At 47.5% G+C, this 21,621-nt stretch overlaps 1 protein-coding gene across 3 annotated transcripts in view; it reads right to left on the bottom strand.

The window, feature by feature from the left end:
• Nucleotides 1-210: 210 nt before the first annotated feature.
• Nucleotides 211-21,621, bottom strand: part of CYTH4 (cytohesin 4) — a 42,009-nt gene continuing 20,598 nt past the window's right edge. For 2 of the 3 annotated variants that reach the window (XM_035345088.1, XM_035345079.1), the window contains exons 2-14: nt 19,077-19,348; nt 14,074-14,156; nt 11,647-11,744; nt 11,331-11,397; nt 8,913-9,031; nt 8,443-8,523; nt 7,709-7,821; nt 7,026-7,174; nt 4,974-5,085; nt 4,425-4,501; nt 4,151-4,222; nt 3,402-3,556; nt 211-3,083 (exon numbers count right to left, since the gene is read on the bottom strand). In XM_035345088.1, coding sequence (XP_035200979.1) covers nt 3,011-3,083; nt 3,402-3,556; nt 4,151-4,222; nt 4,425-4,501; nt 4,974-5,085; nt 7,026-7,174; nt 7,709-7,821; nt 8,443-8,523; nt 8,913-9,031; nt 11,331-11,397; nt 11,647-11,744; nt 14,074-14,156; nt 19,077-19,275 — 1,398 coding nt within the window. In that variant the 5' untranslated portion in view covers nt 19,276-19,348 and the 3' untranslated portion in view covers nt 211-3,010. Of the gene's footprint in view, nt 3,084-3,401; nt 3,557-4,150; nt 4,223-4,424; nt 4,502-4,973; nt 5,086-7,025; nt 7,175-7,708; nt 7,822-8,442; nt 8,524-8,912; nt 9,032-11,330; nt 11,398-11,646; nt 11,745-14,073; nt 14,157-19,076; nt 19,349-19,459; nt 19,476-21,621 lie in introns of those variants that run through there. The other variant, XM_035345098.1, reaches the window with a different exon arrangement.

The raw sequence follows: 21,621 nt of genomic DNA on the forward strand, positions 1-21,621 counted from the left end.
TATAAGCAGTGCTGAATGAGTCTGCTGGCTCTCCTCACAGCTGCTCCATCTCTGTTGCTTGCAAGCAATTTCTAGAAAGCCTTTTTAAAATGTATTAGCCTTCCAAAAAGGAGCTGATAAACAGGGACGGGAGGAAGGGAAGAAGGGGGAGGAGGCAGGATGCAGTGATGTGGTCTAGTCCACACATCCATGATATTCTTTTTCCAGGCCTTTTGTGAAAGCAGACATTTATTATGAAAACAAATTAGTGGGTGTGCACAGGAGTCCTTGGGCACACAGAGAATAAACGCCAGTCTTCTGCATGCATGTCTGTGTGACCCATGTGTGCTGCCTATGAGCAGAAAAAGGAACACATCAACAGATAGCAATCTGCCAGGTTTAGTACCTGAAGGTCTCTGTGTATGTTTGTGTGCATGCAGCTGTGTGTAGTGCCCTCTGAGAAGGAAATCTGTGATGGTGACCAGCAGCAACTCATTGCCCGGTGGTGCTATTCCAGTTATACAAGTTGTTCCCATCACGAGTTTGCAACAGCTCCAAGCGTGGCTGCCAAGGCACGCTGACACAAGTGGATTGCCAAATTTTATAGATCTGGCCTGAGACACCCTGGCCAATTTTTGTCATTTTGCTCCCTCCTCATGCAGACACATTGGTATTCAGCAGGCATGAGGTATGGGATAGCACTCGGCGAGCAGAGGTGTTGCGTTGCTGGTGGGCAACACCAGGTACCACTGTGTTCACTCAAACTTACTGCTTCTGTCTCCCTACCTCAGCCTCTGAAGAGAGAGGAAACCTGGTCCATCTTCACCTCACTCTTGTGGTTATTTTGATGGATGGAAATGACACAACTGCCCTTCTTTGTGTTCTGTTTTGCTTCTCACATGTTGTCCTCCCTCACCCCATTAGGAATAATTCTATTTTTCAGTGTGGGCATCTGGGGGAAGGAGGGACAGGAAGGGACACAGGCAACCTGAAGAGAATTGCAGGAATTTGGAAACAGGAATTGCTTGGGAAGTGTCTGCTGCCAAATGAATGATCCAGGTAAGCTCGAGGAAGAGCTTAGCCTGGATTCCCTCTCCCAAAACCAGACTGTGGGCAGAAGAGCTACATTTGGGTGCCTTTTGGCACACAGAACAAGAGTCTGAGAGGCACTAAAATAGACATTTCTCACCCAAATCCTAGGCTCTGGGGCATCTTGTACATTTTTTTTTATACATGCTGGAGATGTCGCCAGCATGAGGGGCCAGATTCTGACTTCTCCTCCCACCTCTGGCCGTGACCCTTCCTCCTGCATTGCACCCAGAGCGGGAGCGGATGTGTGTGTGCGGACGTACCGCATAGCAGTGGGCAAAAAACTCACTCCGTATCACGTCAGTGACAAAGAGATTCAGCGCGGGAGACATTTGCAGGCGCGAGCAGAAGAAAACCTTCACGTTCCTTCTCCAGGGTGCGCGCGTGCTTCAACTCCGAGACACACTCCCTGCCTCCCGAAATTAATTCAACGTTCCTGTGGCTCAGGCAAAAATAACTGGAATGAATAATCAGGCGGCGCAGGCCCTGCTGCGGATTTCCTGGTGGATAGAGCCCTCTGCAGGAAGAAAAAAGGCAGAGACTTGAGCCCTGGTATTTACTAGGAGCGCCCTGAAATGTAAGGGATAAAATAGCCATAGCTTATGAAGGACTTTAACCCTGCAAGTGTAATTTTCCGTAGCGGCTCTCTAGTACTTGCATCCATGCCATTCCCAGCTTGCAAAGAGTGTTTCCATTCCCTTTTTCACCTTTCCTCCTGTCCCATTTACTCCTCCCAAGAGCTGTCTGCCTGTGCCAGCGCCCAGCCCTCCTGCATCTTGGGTGCACTGCAGAGCTGCGGCGGTGCTCCGGCTGCTTTGCTACGCACAGGAACACGACACATCTCATCTCACATCCTCTGCTTTTATCACGAAAACGATCGCGCTGCCCTGAGGTTTCGGCTTGTTTCAGACACTTTTATTTCTTCACACAAGAGACAAAAGCCAGCAGGCGCCAGGTGAAACCAGTCTGTGAAGGTGGGAATGCCTCTGTGTGTGTGCATGCCTGTCTGTATGCGTGTGGTGCATATGCACCTCTGATTTGTCATGCCTGCTGGCTGCAGACCTTTCAGATACACGGTCTGGGCCCCTGGGGTGGTGCAAGGAAGCAAAGTTTGCTGGGAAGCCATCAGCCAGGAGGAGAGCTAGTGTTTGGGGTTCTTCCCTAGGGGGACCTGTGGTGGTCCCTGAGTATCAAAACAGAGAGACAAAGACCCAGAGCTGCTTCCCTGGCCCAGCAGCCCCTATACACTCAGCATACACCTTATCTCCCCATCTAACAATAGTTACTTCCTAAAACCTATGTCTCAGCTGCAGAGCAGGGACTTTCCAGGATTACAGCCCTCATGGCTATAGGAAGAGGTAAAGAGGGCTCTCTTCTGAACAGAGGGCTTCTTATTTTCCCTTGTCCTCTGATTTCATCCTGGAGATCTTAAATATCAGTGACACCTTCACCATAACCACTGCACTTCTCTCAAGGAAGAGAAACCAATGGAGCTTTTCTACTCTGTAACTGACTGAACCATACTTTGCTGGCCTGAGAGCACCCACATAGTTCCTCAGAAAAGTAACCAAGCCTCATCTGATAGCTGGAGGGGTTGCCTGCGGGCTAGAGATGTACTGGAGACATTCTCTTCTCCCCTCAAATCCTGTCCTTCATGCCTGGAGCTATACGGAAAACCAAAGGCCGTTGAGCCTTTGTGTTACGACATGGGAAGTGCTGTGCCCACAGGTCGGACCGTCCTCAGCGGGTTGCACCCAGTGCCTCTGCCTTCAGGCTGGAAAGGGAAGAAGCAAATCTGCTAAGTTGTCCTGTCAGTCATCTTCCTACCATGTGGGAGGCAGAGGGAGCCAATACTTCTGAATTTCTTCACTGGAAGTGCCCCACGTGAGAGGGAAGCTGCCCAACAAATACAGTTTCCTGCTGCCAGTGACCAGGTCAGGGCTCAGTTTTTGTTGGCAATCTTTTTCTTTCGGGCGGAGACCAGATCATAGAAAGGATCCTGTGTTATGCTGGTCCTGGAAGTAGGAGGAAATGAGAGGAAGAGCAAGAGATTTAATGCTGGAGGACAGCACAGGCAACCTACCTGATCCTGCCCAGATAGCTCACTGAAAAGTAGGACCAGAGATTTGCAAGTAGGGGAGAATTTAGTTATGGTTAGAGATTCTCCAAAAGGGGTCTCAAAACCCCTTGACTTCAAGTAGTTGTTAGGCTGCAAACTTTTCTTCCCACCCTCTTTTTCAGGCTGTATTCCCTGGTAGCCAAATAAATTGTGTGACAATTTGTCCCAGGGCTGGCCAAAGACAGGCTCGGGCTTCCACTTCTGGTCTCCTCACCTTATTGCCTCAATCCACTCATCACGTTCTGCTGGTGTGGCTGCTGAGATCTTGTAGGACTGATGCTTGCCTTCAACCACCTTCCCATCTCCATCTGTTTTGCAGGCTTTGATCTTCTGCCCTTTGCAGTTGGGATTGAAGAGCTCGAAGCAGTTCTGTCAGAAAGGGAACAAAATGGAACTGCAGCAGAGGACAGGGGGAACAAGGAAGCTATGCCACAGGGTCAGAGAGCTTTCAACAGGGAGGAGAGCATTCTGTCTTTGAAATGCAGTCATCTCACCTTCCCTGCCCCAAGAATCCTCCTATGTTAGATCTCCAAACCATCCCTCTGAGGTAAACACGTGCTTCCTATGAAGGGCTGGACACTAAAACAGCTTTTATGAAGAGGTGGAGTATCAACAGTTATCACAGAACACCTTATGGGATCTGTCACCTTGCTTCACACATAAAAATCTCTTCCTCTTTTGAGTAGATGTGACATACTTTCTTTTGCCTGTTACCATGAAGATTGAAGGTATTTCTCACAAAGTCATGGCTTATCAGGGGAGTGGCTTTGCACAGAAGATGCACAGAGAAAAAAAAAAAAAGTCCCTTCCTGGGCACGTTCCCTAACCGCACAGCACTACCCACCTCCCCAGAGCCAGAGCATGCCCCCAGCCACCTCAGCCTTTCCCAGTGCAGGCATCCTCTCTTCCCACTGACCACCTGAGAGCCTGCACTGGCAGAGTTACCAAGCAGTGGAGACTTACTGGCTTTTTGGGGTCATCCACCTTCCGGACTGATAAGTTCTCCAGCGGTATAATGCCCAGAGGCTCTTTGTCCTGCAGGCAAGGAAACATGAATTAACACCCAACATGTTCCTCGCATCTCTGCCACAATACATAGCCTCTCTCATTTCCCAGACGTGTCTTTTGGGGAGGTGACCAGAGCAGTGCGTGCCCCCTACCCTCTGCTCCTCCCTGGCCCCTCGGGGGCTTGTAACCACGCAGGACACAGTTTCCCAACCCGGAGTTAAGCCTTTACCGTGGTGTATTCGAAGTAGTACAGGCAGTTATCGGTCAGAATGAACCAGCGACGCTTCCAGGTTTTCACACGTCCTCCTAAAGGCAGTGAGGTTCAAAAGCCATTAGTCCCACACTTTGCCATCCTCCTCCCAACCCTGCTCTATACACACACAGAGGCAGGACGTTCCAGCTCTCCCCGTAGAGCAGCCCCAAGGAAGAAACTGCGGTGCTCCCCACTAAGGTGATGCCATATGGAGGACACACACAACACACAGGGAGACAATTTTGCTGTGATGGGGCTAGGAATGGGGAGGGGTGAGGGATATCTTTCTGGGTCCCCTTTTGGAGCAGAGACACCCTGTAGGAAAGGGGCTGGGAGGAGAGAGCAGGCTCAACAGCAGATTTCAACAGCAGGTGTCAGCCTCATCCCACTGCAGCAGTGGAAGGACAGTGGAGATGCTGGTGCCCGGCTGGGTTTTGGGTTCCTGAGTGGGCTCCTGGGGGAGATTTGTGATAGGAGGCATGAGGGCAGGGAACTCGGAGGAGCTAGGGGAAGGCTGTCCCTTACCTAGTTTCAGGAGCCATCCCTCGCGGCTAGGGTTGAAGAAAGTATGCGTCAGATCATTCCCATCATCTTCTGGTATGGAGAACGGCTCGTTCTTTATGCTCTCAAACAGATTCTGCTCCAGAGCATTGGAGGGGGCAGGGAAAGAGAAAGAAAGAAAGACACACTTCTGACAAAGCTTGTACACAACCATCCCAGGCCCTTCACTCTACACAGGGGCAGGTGGGTGAAGGGGGAGGAGAGTACTGGGGGACGGTGAGTACTGGGGATACAACAGCCCTCAATGTACACCTCAGAGGGTCTCAGAGATGACTGCAAATTTTGTGCATCCTGTGTCAAAAAATACAATAAAAAGAAAAAAAAAGAAAAAAAACAAAACAAAACAAAAAAAAAAAACAACACAGAGACCCATTTTGGAAACTCACAAAACCGCATACCTATATCAAAAACAGGCTGCAGTGACTGACCTCAGCATGTCATGCAAGGACTGACTGCTGTGGGTGGCAACGAGGTAATACTAAGGAAGTGTAGGGGTGGGAGGTGGGTGACACAGACTGCAGCCCCATTTGGGCCCTGGGTTGGTGGTGCACCATCCAGTGATCAAACACTCTGCTGAGAGCTTGTGTGCAGAGACCAGCATGCGCATCTGCGTGACCGCAAGGAGACATATTTCGCAGAATCATGGCATTTGGCATTGATGATTACACAAAATGTGACTTTCATAACAGCAGAATGACAGAGAGGCAGGTTACTAGCTTACAGAGGGTACAAAGATGTTGCTCACATCATTGGCATTTGCCATCATTTATTACCCAAGTCCCAGGCCAAGAAAAAAAAATAAAAGTACAGGCTTCTGCAACTTCCCCCAGATTGCATGAAATAAATGGAGAAAATCTAAAGCTTTTATCCTGAGGGGATGCTGCTCAACAAAACCTAGGGTGCAGGCAGCCTCCTTGAGGCAAAGCATAAGTTATTCCACCCAGGTTGGCTGAGTGAAACCAGACAAAGGTCATCAGCCTGCCAACTTCCACTTTGCCTCAGAGGGCAGGTCCTCTGCCTGCACAGTCCCTGGGAAACTGGTAGCTCCAGCTGTTCTAATAGGTGCCTCTCCTGTCTCTGTCTCCCCTTCTGCATCTTCATCCTCTGCGATCAGAAATACGATGGACTTGCTAAGAGCTTTATAGATGCTGGAAGAGACCCTGACACTCAGCTGGGGCTTGTTGGTGCTACTTGCACAAAGATACATCCTGCTGTGAGAGTATTCAGGCCCTGGCTGATGGGAATACTGGAGAAAGCTACAGGTATTCATTTAGGTATGAACAAGGGGAAGGGATACATACTCTGGGCTACAGTAACATTGCCACACAAGCACATATCCTCAAGAAACAGCCAGTTCCCTAGGAAGCTAGGGCTTTCTAAGCTGGCTAAAGGAGCCAGGTGTCCAGCTAGCTCCCAAAAAGGCAGGTACCCCGTTCACACAGCCTCAGACCTACACAGCACACAGACACCCGCCGCTCTGCCCCCGACTTCCTCCCACAAAGGTGGTGTTGCACTCCCTGGCCTGCTCACAGACATCTTTTATAGGTTGTCTTTGTCTCATACTCCCTGAGCACTTGCCTGCACGCCACATGTAGTGGGTATATATTTAGGCCATCTCTTACACACTTGCTCTGTCTCTGTGTGTCTCTCTCTCTCAGTATGTCCTTCTCTGGCTCACAGTTACAATATCTGTTCCTCTCTCACACAGACACACTTAAAAACACAAACTTGCTTAAACCCATACTGCTTATTCACTGAATGTCTCCAGCCTTGTCTTTCTTGTTTCATGACCTCACCAACAAGCATGTGTACACCTCTCTCTAAAGACCTATCCATGATTTCTAGATTTGTTTTTGTACCTTTGCCCTTTTTCCTCAAGTAGCCCTTCCCCTTATAGGGCAGAAGGTCAATAGACCTGCATTACACTGCAACCTCTGGACCTTTGATTCTCAGTGGACCCCAAGCCAGAGAGAAAAGAGGGACTTGTGGAAAATGGGAGGCCAGAGCGTTTCTTACCCTTAAGAGCTCTTCTGGCAGGTCTGCTCCATTGTCAATGCCTCGGTTGATGGATACAAATCTTTCAAAGGGGGGTTTATCTTTCACATTGGGATTGTGCAGACTAGTGTTAAGCATGATGATAGAGAAGGAGAGTATGTAACAGGTATCTGTCAATGAGAAAGGAAAAACAGGACTGATGGCATTTGTCTTAGAGGGCAAATCAATTCCCATTCTAACAGGGTTTCCAGTTACTGGTGAACAGCCTCATCCCCTCAGCTGTAGGACGAACAGGAAGATTCCTCCTATGCTAGAAGAACAACAGACAGGGCTAGAGGAGGGCTGATCTCCTATGATGGCAAGTTGGATAGATCTGGTCAGGTAACAGCTCTGTTAGCAGGAAAGTTTCTACAGACCTATGTCTGTAAGTGCTATCCTTGCTGTGCACTTCACGTGGGGCTGGGAGCACTTCTCAAGGGATGGGATGGAGCACAGTAGCAAAATGAGGACTGAAGATCCCTCAGCCTACTGAAAAGCTTCACAGGAACTGGTCTGCCTCTTTTAACTTAAGGTAAGAGAATATGGAAGATGGCATCCACACTTCCAAGTGATGCTTTCTGTGCATTGTGAATGGGGAAGGAAGGCTCCTCTATCTGGGAAACAGTGGATCTCAGCTTCTCAGGCCTTCTTCTCCCCATAACTACCTGTGGACTGGAATACTCCTGGGTTACACTTGCAGTACCAGTTGGCAAAGGCCTCCATCATACGGTCAATCTTCTGTGCTTCCCCAGGCAGCCGGAAGCTCCATAGGAACTGTCTGTCAGGAGTAGCATGTCAGAGGGTTAGTCAGATAGTGTGCAAGGGACTTTTATCCCCTCCCTCCGCCCATGAGAGACCGTGAAAATACAGGAAAGCATCCCATCACACCAGGGAAACAACACAGCACAGGAAGCAGGAGATCTGTTTCTCTCTCTACAGAGTCCTTGGGTTCATCAGCCTTAAACTCCCTAAAAGGAGGAAGCAGAACTGAACATACTGTAAACATCCTTTTCCCTAGGGAGTGCTCTGCTGGCCTATAAGAGAATGAGTTGCTCTAAGACAGAATTCACTTTGTCACTGGCATAATGAACACTGTGGACTGATGTATTTCCTGGTACAAAAAATAAGTTATCCTGCCCATTGAAGCTACAAATGACCCACCTCGCTTTCCCCATCTTGTCTGCAAATGGCTAGTCCATTCTACAGGCCATGAAAGAGGTCTTCCAAGGGAAGTTATGTTAACACCTCGCAGAGAAACAGGCTTAGAACCAACACACACATCAGGGCCTCGGGAAGCCCCATCTCATCCCATTGTGGCTTTCATCACCTTACTGAGTGGTAAGACCCAGTAGCTGAGCAGGCTCCTGCTCCATCTGCTACTTCCTACACACTCACTCACCTTAGTGCCTGTACCAGGTTGAGATTGGCAAACTGGTGACATGCCACGAAAGCTTGGAGGATCTGAATGTTTGTGGGGTCCCTGGGAGAGGACAGGGGAAAAGATTAGAAGAGAACTTTGGCCCTGCTCAGTTTGGATGCCCTGCTGTGTGACAACATGCACCTGGCTCCCTCCCAGCCTCCCCATCCTCTCTACCCAACATGGAGCCAAGATGTATGGGCACCAGTTTTGCCTGGGAAGACTGACTCCAGAACAGATGGAAGGACAGGTAACCCATACAGCCAGCCTTAGCCACAGTCCAAAGGACATCCTCCAAGGTGTCCTGCACACCAAGCCCACTGTGGTGTGAGATCATGGTCAGGCTCAGCACCTGCCTGTGGTCTCCCAGGGGTCATCTAAAAGGGTGGCTGAGAGGGGCCAGGCAGGACAGAGCCTCCAACGGGCCTCCTCATCTTGGCTGGGTAGCTCACCTCCCACCCAGGTAATCCCCAATGGCTGTCTTGTTCAGGCCTTCACCCTTGTGGAGGAATTTGGCAATCTCCTGCAAGTCTGAGGACAATAGCTGTTGCTCAATCAGGTACTGGATCCCCTGAGGGAGGAGAAGCAAAACAGCAAAGTTAGACAGATTTTTGGTGCAAAGGTAGGACTTCAATATCGTGATATCAACTTTCCCTAGTTTTGATGATTTTGTCTCCTCTGTTAGTCCCCAGCCCTTCCATGAGAGTTCACTGCCATCTCCACACCCTTTTTCCATCCATCTTGTTCTACTGCAGTTGGTCAGTCTCACACCCAGTTCATCTATAGACTTGGAGAAATATTCTCTGAACTGGAAACTAAAGCAAACAAAAAGGGCAGCGTAGGCCAAAAGTCCAAACAGTCAGGTAGATTTAAGGCAGTCAGAAGTGTTCATTTTAATATTTTCAATCAAAGTGTCTTAGTATTCTGTCCTGAATTGCCATTTTTTCCCAAATCAACTTAAAGAAAAATGTTTGCTTGAAAATAAGAAGACCCAATCAAAAAATATATTCAAACAAAAATGTGGGCTTGAGCCTTTTTTTTTTTTTTTCCCAAATTTTCTTGTAGGCCACAGAACAGAAAAGTCTGTAATGTCTTCAGCTCCATCTTCCTAAGCCAGTAAGGATGCAGTGTGTTTTTTTTAAAATATGGAGAGTCTGAGCAGGGCTGTGCAAACAGCCAACATTCTATTTTAGAGAGAATTTCATGATTTTCAAAGTTACAGAAAGTTGAGGTTTGGTTCAGATTCATAACAGTATCTAAGAACACTGCAATTCTCCAGACCACACTGCAGTTCTCCTCACAAAATGCAATAAAGGAATGAAAATTGTTTTAGATCCATCAAAATGTTCTACTTCAACAGAATCAATTCACTTTGCCTTGTAATATATAAAAAACTATTTCTATAATGCCCCAAAGAAAAAGCAGTTTCAAAAGAAGAAATTGAAATGTTTGGGAGATTTCTCCACACTATTTTCCTTTCTTTTTCCCCAGATGAAATTTCAGTTAGATCAATTTAATTTTGCAAATTATTACAGTGACGGTGGAGCTCCATTTTCCAGAAGAAAATATTTCTCCCAGAAGATTTTGTTCAGCCATATTCCTAACGCTTACCTCCCCTAGACTCAGGAACTTGCCCTGAGCACTTGGAGATAGGAACTCGTTTCATCAGCATTGCCTGGATGAAATACAACCTTAGCAGGAAGTGGCAAAGAAAGTTCCCTGCATTGCAAGACTTATCAACCTAAAGTATGTAGAAAAAGGGGAGCAATAAACAGAGATCTGGGTGTGCTTATTCTAAATTAAAAAGCAATATGGACACATATTATAGGAGTTTGGCCAGGCTGATGAGCATTGACCTAATAACACTAAAACAGTTTGGAGTCAGAATTAATTTGGGCATTTCTGCACAGTGCTATAGAGACAGACACCTCTGGGGCCTCAAACCAAGGTCAGACAGAAAGACAGAAAGGAAGCCTGCTCTCACGTGAGCTGGAAGTACCATTATCAGTCCTTTAAAACAGCTCCCGCTGGCAGAGGGATGTCCAGGGACGGACATGCACTCCAGCTGCAGTGTGGGCTGGGGAAGGCATCCTGAGGGTCTCGGCAGAGCAGGGAAGGAGGCATGTAAAGTTGACACTCAGACCAGCAGCTGTCCAAGCTGCTAGCTGTGGTTAGCTGCTGATGAGCGGTTGTTAAATGCAGCTTGTGGTTTTCTTTATAGAGTTCAAAAACTGGCCCACCAGTAAGGTGGAAGGAAAACAAAACTGTCTTTCTCACATCTTCTCTACTTAGTCATGCAGCTTTCTGCAGAGAGCTGAAGGCTATGGGGTCTAGACCCCACTGGTGAGAGTCTCAGAAAGTGGAGGGTCTAGACTTGCTCCCCAGTCCAACTAGTATGAATGAAACCAAAACTAATTCCAAACCAACAGAGGCAGGTTGGCCACTTCTGTTCTGAAAGAACCAAGGAACCTGATACACTCTCAGAACTTCCCACCTTCTCCTTACCTCATCCTCCTCCATCACATTACAGACAATTCTCAGCCTCACACAAGCAAGAAGAGCTGAGCTGAGGAATAGAATATCTCTTGATACACTGACGATGTTAAACCATCCTCCCTTTATTTCTTTTAGCTTTGGTTTGCATCTGATAGGATGCCCTATGTGGGGAGTGCCCCACATGATTTGGGGAGGCAACAGAGCTTCATCTTACCAAAATACCTTATTCAGGGATAGGTGCTACTGACTGGAGCCTTAGAAAGGTAGAAAGCCACCCCACACTCTCTGGACATAATTCCTTTGGCATGGACCACTAGCCATGAGAACCTCCTCCTCACAGCTTTCTCCTCATAGCTGGAATGAGCAAATCCTACCTTTGCAGGGTCCATGTTGAATTTCTTCCGACCCAGGGAAAGAAGTTTATCCCTCTGTGACAGTTTTCTGCAACCACAAAGAAGGGAAGTCAAACTTATAAAAAAGGTGCTTCACTTAGGACACTTACAAGGTAACTCAGATATCTCAAGGTAAGATGTCTAACTGTCCAGAAAGAAAGAAATCTCAGAGAAGAATAGCATTCCTGTCATCATTTTCCTGTCCGTGTTGTGATCCAGATCCCATTGGTGCTTTTGTTTTCTCAACATCAAGAGGGAGACTTTATAAACAAAGGAATACCTATCTTGTTCCACTTGCCTGGTCTGCTCCCCAGGGTTATGGTCTGTCTCTTGCCTCTCTTCATTTTGGAAGCATTCAATCTCTGCAAACACTTGAGCAATCTGTTCCTTCAACTTCTGCAAAAGAAATATCAGGAGAGTGAAGGTGATTGAGGGAAAAGCAACAGATGTGAGGAGCATGTCTTACTTCTTCCCTCAGTTATAGGAGAAGGCCAGGTCAGCTAGTCAGAACCAGACAAGGGTGTCTGTGAAATGTGCACAGCTTCGATGTGACCTTGCCCATCCAAAAGGGAATCCAGCTGAAAAAAAAAATAATAATGGGATGGAGGGGCAGAGGGTATTCCCATGTCTGCTGTCATTCAGGGCTGGATAATCAAGCTTAGCCAGCATGGACGAGTATGAGAACTCACCCCAGTGCTGACTTCAATTCTTCAGACAATGTTAGATGTGACTCCTTACACCATGCACATTTCCTTCTAGTTTTTGCTTTGCATAGCCTAGTTACACATCCAGGATAGGGGAAGTGGAACCAGTAACTGGGAGGTCAGCGTGGATCAGAAATGGCCATGTGGTGAAACACAGAGTTTTTAATGCTTCTGTCACTCAGTATCAGTGAGCTGATACCTGTCTTTAGGTGGAGAAAGAAGAGAAGAGGACAAAAAGAAGAGGAACTACTGGCAAATTTTAAGAGCCAGTTGCAGAATCCAGTTTCCTTTAGGTTTGTGACAGGCCATAGCCTTCCTGGCTGGATATTCTGCGTTACTAAGGAAACCACAATCTCAGCATCTCCTTATTTCCCTTCTGCAATTTGGGTCCCCCTCTGAGCCAGAGTGCATCACAGCTTTCTTCCAGGAATCACTCAAATTATTCTTTTTGCAAACCAGAATAGGCAAGGAAAGAAGGGTTGTTATATGACAAATTTTGCCTCAACTAGGAGTGAGGATACAGTCATAGTGTGCACGCTAGCAGAGAAACTGAAATTCTCCAATATCCTACAATTCCTACAATTCCAAAGATCTTCTGGACTTCAGTTTTTCTCTGCTCTTCATTTTGTTTTGCTTCATCAGTCTGCCAGAGCTGGGCGTGCTCCTTAATAAGTGTTAGATATTGCACAACTGTCACAAATATGTGATCTTAGCTCATGAATTTCAAATGATTATCAGTGTTATTTTATTCTCTACTGTCTCTTGGCAGCGTAGCAGGCAAGATTAGGCCCGTCTTCTTTCCTCCTCTTTCTCCCCCACCAGACAGCAACCCACCTCTCCCCAGTCTTTGTGTTAAAGGGTATTGCTAAATAGATTCTGAAGAAATCCAGATGGGAAAAGATTTCTATTTCTAGGTATCTGTTCACCTGAACTCATCTTTCTCCACTGGACAATGCACACTGGCTAATGGCTTCAGGATTTAGAACAAGGGTCAGTGTAGCCTAGCATCTTTTCTCTGTCCATAGTGGGTAAAAAATGTAGAATTCCTGTCCAAATATCGTACTTCCTACAGTGCCCATTGTCCTTCCTGAAAACCAAAGAGATTAAAACCAAGCACAAGCAAACCACATGCACATATATTCACAGTCTGTTTTGCAAGAGGAGGCAAGACACCATTCTGAATTTGCAGCAGAAATGTTAAGTCTGGAAGCCTGAGAAGTGTTAGGTAGTTTGGCTTAATCCTTTACTCTGTTCAAGGAAATACTGCACTCATTCTCCAGATATCCGGACACCCTCATGCTGTGCATGCAAACTCAGTGCAAGATGAGAACACACATTCCATGGTGATGGAGGCAGAAGAGCAGAAGTAGTACAGCCCCATGCATGACTGTGATGTGGTATTACTGACTGATTTTGAATCTGCCGCTTTCAGACTGTTTAGGAGTCGGTGGAGAAATATTTAGGTCTGCTAAAAGAAAAGAAGAAAAGCAAATTCAGCCATGGAAGGTTGTGTGGAAGGATGTTCCATCACACCTTTCAGAAGAGACTGGGTCCTTCAAGGAAGACCTAAAGGTCCATGAATGGAACAGAAGTTTTGAAAAAAAAAAAAAAAAAAAAAAAAAAAAGAAGGATGCAGCAGGTAACTCAGACTGGTATGTCATTATAAGGTAATCAATAATTTGAAATAAGCATAAATGCTGAGCCAGATCCCTGCCAATATGACTTAGTAAAATCACAATAATTTCCTTAACCCTAAAAATGCAATCCCAATTCATTCCTCTTAATAAACTGATCACTCTTTCTCAAATAATCCATTATAGCAGCTGATGACAGTACCACAGGTTGGATGAATGCTGCTGAAAAATATGACAGGACAGCCTGTAGCTCAGAATTCAACCTGGATTATGCCAAAACAAGTGCTCAGGAGCACTTCTTCATGGCCTGAACCGTTATGTGTAGAGATTCCTTGGTGAAGAGTTTTGAGAAGATTAGGCAGACAGGAGGAACAGGATGGTCCTTACCTTAATGTCCTCTAAGAGCTCCTCTCTGTGCTGCTTTATTGTCTCTATTTCAGCCTCTTCAGCCTCGCTCAGGTCAGATGACCCTGAAAAAGCAAACCGTTGCCTGTGAAAATAGTACTGAGGCCAAAACATCACAGGAAAAGCCATCTCAGTTTCTCAGTGCCTATCCTCTCCAAGGGTCATGTCATAGCAGCTCTGATTTCTATGCTCCAGCATCTATGTTCCTTGCTGTTTCAGCCACTGTGCCTGAGCTTTGCCTTGCAAAAGTTTCTCAGTCCAGAGCCAGCAGCACAGCCCCACACATCCCGCCTAGTAGCCAGCCTCTCTGCTGGCAGTCCTCTAACCCTGCAGGCACCCACCCAGCCACCCACACAACCAGTTTTAGTCATTGCAAGCACAATGAAGAGGTCTTACCAAATGCTCTTTGGTGGTTTTTGTGTCAGCCACCCTTGTGTACAAGGCCTTTTGGTTCAAGCAACCTGTGACCTAAATACTCCATCTAACTCCAAGCCTCCCATGAAGAGACACTTGCTTCATTGATTGATCCACCACAGCTAGAGACAAAAATGGGTTGAGAAAGAGAATCAAGGTTTTTCAAGTCTGAGGGCAGGATCTGGGGAATGAAAGCCTTGCTGAAGAAGAAGCATCTGTGGGAGGCTGTTAATCTGCTTTCCTCCCCACTGTGGACTACATACAATACAGAAATACGAACAGGCTTCCTCGCAATGTACAGGAAGTCAAACAGATAACAACAAAGCCAAGGAGACCACAAAATGATTCATAAAAGACCTAGAAGAATTGGGGTGACAGCACTGCTGCTAAATATAATCCTGCTGAAGCACAACCTCTCCAGCAAGGAGAAAGAGGAGGTGGCAGCGCAGAGAGGCAAAGCAGATGGTAAGCCCCAGGAAAATACAGGGGGCTCACACAAGGCTGAGGGCACTGGAGCTGCTGGGAGCTCACTGCAGAACTTGCAGCCAGAATCCTTGCTGCATCTGAGCACTGAGAAAGAGACTCCCCAGCAAGTCAGGGATGGATGCCCTGCTCCACTGTTTCATAAGCCAAAATCCCCTGGGCCTCCCATCTTCCTGGAAAAAGAGGAAGTGGAACCAGCTGCCTTGGAAATTCTCTTAGTGTAGCTCTCACATGCAAAACAACTGCTATAAATACGAGTGGGGAAAAAGGGGAAGGAACCAGCCAAGAGAGACAAAAGGAAAACAGGACAAAGGCAGTCATCTTGGAGTCCATATCGTTCTTTCCTGACGTGGACACAATGACCGATATAGACCTGCCTTCCCTGCTCCTGATCATTCCCCCATTATCCTCGTTGGTTGTGTTTCCGTGAGCTAAGTCATGCTAAGGTGTGCTCTCACCTTTCTCAGGCTGCAGCCTCTCTGTGGGCAGCCCTTGCGAAGAGCTGAAAGAGGCTGCCTGCTGCTGAGGATGGTCAAGAGAGGAGGAAAACCTGCGTCACTTGGCTGCTCGCAGCACAGCGGCTTTGCTGCTCATCAGGCGGGTCGCTGACTTCCCCCTGAACGTCAGCCCTGCCTGTGAGCAGTGCCTGGGTCTTTCAGTTTACTTTGGGTCTGGAGTCTGCAGGAGATGAAGCCAGCCTCTCAGTCTCCTCAGCTTCATCTCCCTCACCCCTGTAGGGTCTGCTAATTATGGAATTGTCACATTCTCGCTTATACACTGTCACGTATTTCTTTCCAACGAAGCATTGCAGCAGGACTTACCTGAGGAACCTCTCCTTCCCCCCACCCCATGAGTAAAGTCTGTGGTGTGGCTGGTTGCTTTGCTTCAGTTGTTCCCTGTCTGCCGAAGCAGCCCAAAGCATCTCAAAGAGACCTGAGGCTCCCAGAGGGCACCATCTCACCCACACGACCCCCACTGAGATTGTAAATAACTCTGTCCCCCTTCCTCCCGAACCTCTGAAAACCCCAAGTGATTTACCTGCCCGGTGTGTCAAAACGAGAACCGTGTGGGAAAGACTGTGCGTGGGGAGGGTGGATGAGGAGAAGCATGTGAGTCACGAAGAAGGCGAGGGAATCAAGAGATAAGACGGGGTGAGATAGGAAGGAAAACGATGCCTGGAGCAAAATTTGAGACTGATTTACACAGAGTTGCACAGAGGGTCCTTGTAAGGTTTCCTAAGTTTCCTAAACTGCTTAAGTCCCCGATTTCCTCAGAAAATAATAATTCTGTGGTCAGTTCCTGCACGTTAGTCTGCTTCCCTAACAGAAGGCCTAATGCTCTGCTGAAGGCTATTTTGAGGCTGTTCATCAACTTTACTGTATGCATTGGGGTCTACAATTAGGGGAAGTGAATGCAAAAGGCTCATTTGGGGAACTGTCCACAGAAAGGCACAGAAAGCAGCAAAGGCAGCTGGGCAAGCAGCAGATGAGTGAATAGGAGCAGACTGCCTTGCCTCTCCTTCCTTCTCCACTTCCAGAATGAGCCACATCAGCAGGAAAAGGCTGGCTTACTCCAGCCCCTTGCAATGGCACAGGGAATTCAGCCCTGCACCTGGGTGCTGGGGAACGGCCTTCAGAGCTGTCAAAGTCCTCACGACCACCAAGTTCCACTTCCCTCTCGGGCTAGATCAGGACACAGATGAAGCATAGCCCTTGTCAGGCTTCTCTGCACAAGGGAAATTTCACACTGATGAAGAACACCCACAAGTTTCAGGGGGATGCTGCTACCCAAACCAGCTCTGAAGCCTGTAAGTCCATACCCAACACACAAACAATGTCGATGCTGGTTGGCATCCTCTCCAGAGAGGACTTGAAGCTGCTGCTTGGAATTTATTTTCAGAGAGCGAATCTTGAAAGGAATGCACATGAGCACGGCACTTGTGGGACTTACACCTTGAGGCTGAGGTCATGAAGACCTGCCAGTTCTTCACGAATTGCTCAGGCTTGTATTCCTAGAGCAGTTTCTCAAAACAGAACACAGACTTCAATTCCAGTTGTGGAGACTTATGGCCTCAGCCTCCCCATCTAGAGGGGAGGCTGAAGTTACCCAAAAGTCTGGGTGACCAGCAGAGAGAACAACAAAGAATTCATTTCCCATAGCCATGGGCTGTGCAGAGCTGCCCACGTGCTAAATCTTCAATCCCAGGCAAAAGTATATGAATGGAGAATGTAGCATTTGGAGAACAGAAGTGGGAAGTGAGCACACAGGAGAGCTGGAAGGATGGACTGCAGAAACAGCAGCAGAAGGTTATCAAGAATGACTGTGTCTGTAGCACCGTTACAGACCATCCATGTGCTACCCACCCACAGCAGAGGTTCACCTGGACCATTTGCAAGGTAAGGTAGGGCTCTGAGTGTGGCTGCTGAAGGGTTTGGGAACACCTACCCATGGCAACACAGAAGCAGAGCATCCTGGTGGGCACCTCCTGCATGGGTGAGGCTGTCTGGTGGAAGAATTCCACCTCAATTCTTTATTTATTCACTTATTTATTTTTATTAATACAGCTTCTGTGTCATCTCCTGTGCAGACCACCACCTACACTGGTGCCAGGTCAGTAGCAGGAAGCTCTCCAGCTCCTCAGTCCCCTCCCACCCAATCTGTCTCCCTCTTGCAGCTACTCCACAGTTCTCCACCAGCCGCTGCCAGAAGAAATTCGAAATGGACCTCACAGAGATAGAATTTGCACAATCCAGCTACAGGGGGGAAAGATGTGAAGAAGAGCAGAACCCCACTGCACTACTGCAGCCTGCAAATTTAAGACAAACAGCTTGGTAATTCACAACCTGGGTGAATGACTGTCACGCCATCTGTTCTGAGGGCCTCCGTTTCTACGGAAAGCACACCCCAAAAGAAGAAGCAAAACATGAGGTATCCCACCTCCTCCTGCCCGGTTTGTCTTGCAGCAAATTTGTCCACCATGGCTTGCAGGTGGTGAGGGCCAGGTGACCCGATGAGCCCTGCTTTCACCAGCATGAATAGCCAGATGCTGGCAACAGCTCTGCCAGAAATTAGTCCTACCAATTTCCCTGCCATACAAGCCTGGTATGTGGTTTGATCGTGCTCTTTTCTTTGGCTAAGGAGCTAAAAACTGCAGAAGAATTGTTCAAAGTGGGCACTGTTTTTTTCCCCTTCATTCTCTGTTCCACTTCCTACGCACTACAGGACAGGGCGTCAGACACAGCAGGGCCATTCCACAATGGCCCTTTTCTTCCTGGCCCTTGTTCAGCCTCTGTCCTTCCCACTCTCAGACACACAGATGCATAGAAGTTCAGAAGGAGGCTGAACATGTTCAGTGCAGTAGTGTCCCTTTCTCTGCTGAATCCCTACCACTTTGTCCACCATCTGCCGAACTAGGAAATAAAACCCGAGATCTCTCTCAGTTCCTCAGATGTGGCTTACCTCCCCCACCCACGCCTGCTTTTTCAGATTATTTCAGGACAAGGCAAGCCCACCTGCAGGCCACTTGGAGGTGGTAGAACCCTAACATAGTCACTAACCTTTGACAGACATAAGCAAGAGAGGCTACCAGTGCCAAAAGACTAGCAAGCTTGTTGCTCTGGGACACCCACCTGCATGAGACGCTCTGCAAATGCAAACCAGCCTCTGCAGGCTGTAGGGAAACACCACGCAGGAGCTTGCAAGCCATGCCAAAGTTGCATGGAGAGAAGCCAAAGCTTATGGGTGCTCATCACAAGTGTTGCATAAACCCTTGATATCCCCAAGTCAGCTCAGCTTAGGATCACCAGCACTGTAGGCACTCTGAGCACAGGACATGTTCAGGTCAGTGAGAACACTTCTCCTGACCTGAAAGGCATTTCCTCGTGAAAGAGCAAGTAAAAGCAAAACCATGCCTGCTGCTCAAGGCTGCCAAGCAAGTAACTGGACCACCAGGGATCTTCCACCAGCTCGTTCCTCCTGCCACCAGCAGCAGCATTCACTCACTGCTGGGATTTCACGGTGCGCTCTGCCCCATCAAACTGGGTGCACAGCCCTCCCTGAAAACAAGACAAAAGGCGGTCAAGGCTTACCAGCAGGAGAAAAGTCCATCCTGAAGAGCCCAACGTGTTTTCCACAAAGGTGTTGATCCTTCTTGCCTTCTGCTTGCTCAGATGCTTCACAGAACTGAAACGACTTGGAGCCAGTGACCAAAATCGCAGCAGCTTTAGGGGGGGCGGGTTGCCCTGTGACTCCTCCCTTCCCCTCCTGGTCCCTCCGACCACATCTCATGAGCTTGTATCAGTGAAGGAAGCTGTGTGTGTGTGCGTGTTGCTCTGACCTAGCAGAGGCTCCTTGGCTACTTCTGCAATGCAAATCCACAAATATGCAATGCAAATCCACCCCAGCAGCTTTTGGGGGGGACGCCTGAGTCCCCTTTTGTGTTTGAGCAGACTGAAATGAGCAGTGACAGTACCTCGGGATTTTGTCTGGGATACTCCAGTGAGAGAGGAGGATAAAAGGAAGTTCCTGATTCAGAAAACCCATCTGATTCAGGAAGTGGTTTCATTTTAAAGGAAAGATTTTTCCTGTGTTAATTCTGCAGCAGGTTGAGGGTGGGTGAACGCTCCAGAACCAGAGTGTGGTTGATGGAGGCTGGGGAGAAGAGTGTCTTCTTCTTCTTTTCCCTCCCTCACCCCCCACTATGTGATGTGTACTGTAGGTCTTGCGGTCTTGCTCCTTTCTTCCACTAACTGTGAATCGAGGAGGAAAGAAGTCCTCTCTCAGGTTTAGTGATACTCCTGCCAATGGAAGAGCTGGGTTAAACCCCCACACAGACGTACACACAGTTCCAGGAAGCTGTGTTCCCCAAACTTCCCCTTGAGTTAGTTGCACTTGGTTACCATGTACACCGTCATTCTTGCTTTCTGTGGTAGATCTCTGACATTGGCAATGTGGGGGGAAAAAAGGAGAAGTGTGCTAGAGAGCGCCACGCCAGAGCCAGAAGAGCTGATGAATGAATAGGTCAAGGTAAAAATCAAACCAGATGTAATGCTCAGGCAGGACTCTTGCTTTCTCTGAAGCTGTTGAGGGACAGCTCCTGTCCATGCATGAATATTTACCTCTGGAGCACTCTACATCCTTAGCACCCACAGCTGATGCTGTACTCACAGCAGGCCTTGAGCAGGACAGCAAAGGAAAAGTGCTCTAATGAACCTCCAAACAAAAGTAGGAGATATCCCAACCTTGAAGGCATTGTGTCAAGAGGTGGCAGAAATTCAGGATGGCTCCACACAGGCAGCTGGAGGCGAAGCTACAAATAAGCTGTGATTGTTAGGAAGAGTTAGTGGCAAACATTCACCACTTACTTTCCATGTTCAGGGTGAATAGTTTTAGAGAAGAAGCTAGGAGCTAATTTGGGAGGGATAAAAGGAAGAAGAAAGAAAGCTTTATTATGCAAACTGATTTCAAATCATCGTACCCATGTCTGCCCTGACCTTCAGCATGCACAACTTCTGTTCTTAAAGTTTATCAGAAGCCTGCCTTTGGATCACAGCTTGCTAAGAGCCCACCCTTGAGATTTTTTATCTGTCTTGAGATTTTGGGCCACATCAGAAGAGAATTCACTGGCCCAGAGCTCAGCCCAGTTCCTGTACTGGGGAAGGGTATAGCATATCACCTCCAGTAACACCATCGTTTTCCATTAAAAAAAAAAAAAAGAAAGAAAAAAAAAAAAAGAAAAAAAAAATTGTTCCAGCTGACATCAAGCAGACTTACCAGCTTAAGGCACTTCTTTGGAAGACCTGATTTGCCTGCCTCAAGGCTAGGTGATATATACAGACATATATATAGACAGCTTGAACAGAGCTGTTCCAATACACGTGTCTCTAGGCAGGTCAAACCACAAACACCCTGCAAACACTAAAATGGATGTCACTGTACACTGCAGAAATACTCCTAGCCACTCCAACAGAGAACAATGCAAAGCCTGTACCTGTGTCTCTAATCCATATGTGCTTCATCTCTTAACTCCTTCATGCTTCTTTCTTCCCACATCTTTGCCTATCTCCTGTTTGGAATCCCTGACTGCCCTATTTTGGGAACTTACCTACTAATTCTGGGCTCCACAATACAAAAAAGGTTCTTAAGGTACTTGGAAGTACCAGAGGAGGGCAACAAAGCTTGTAAAAGGGATAGAAGACGTTCTGTGAGGAAATGCTGAGGGCACTTGGTTTGTCTGGTTTCAAGAAGAGGAGGCTGAGAGGTAACCTCATTACTCTCTGCAACCTCCTAAATAGGAGAAATTGAGAGGCAGGTACCCATCTCTTCTGGTCACCAACAACAGAACACGACAGAATGACATAAAGCTGCACTGGGAGAGGTTCAGACTGGATATTAGGAAAAAATTATCTACCACGCAGGTGATCAAACACTAGAACAGGTTTCCTAGAAAGGTGGTTGATGCCCCATGCTCGACAGTGCTCAAGAGGCTTTTGGATAATGCCCTTAATAATATGTCTTAACTTTTGGTTAGTCCTGAAGTGGTCAAGCAGTTGAACTTGGTAATCTTTGAAGGTTTCTTCCAACTGAACTATCCTATCCTATCCTATCCTATCCTATCCTATCCTATCCTATCCT

The sequence above is a fragment of the Oxyura jamaicensis genome, chromosome 1 (genome assembly GCF_011077185.1).
Source record: "Oxyura jamaicensis isolate SHBP4307 breed ruddy duck chromosome 1, BPBGC_Ojam_1.0, whole genome shotgun sequence".
Taxonomy (NCBI): Eukaryota; Metazoa; Chordata; class Aves; order Anseriformes; family Anatidae; genus Oxyura; species Oxyura jamaicensis.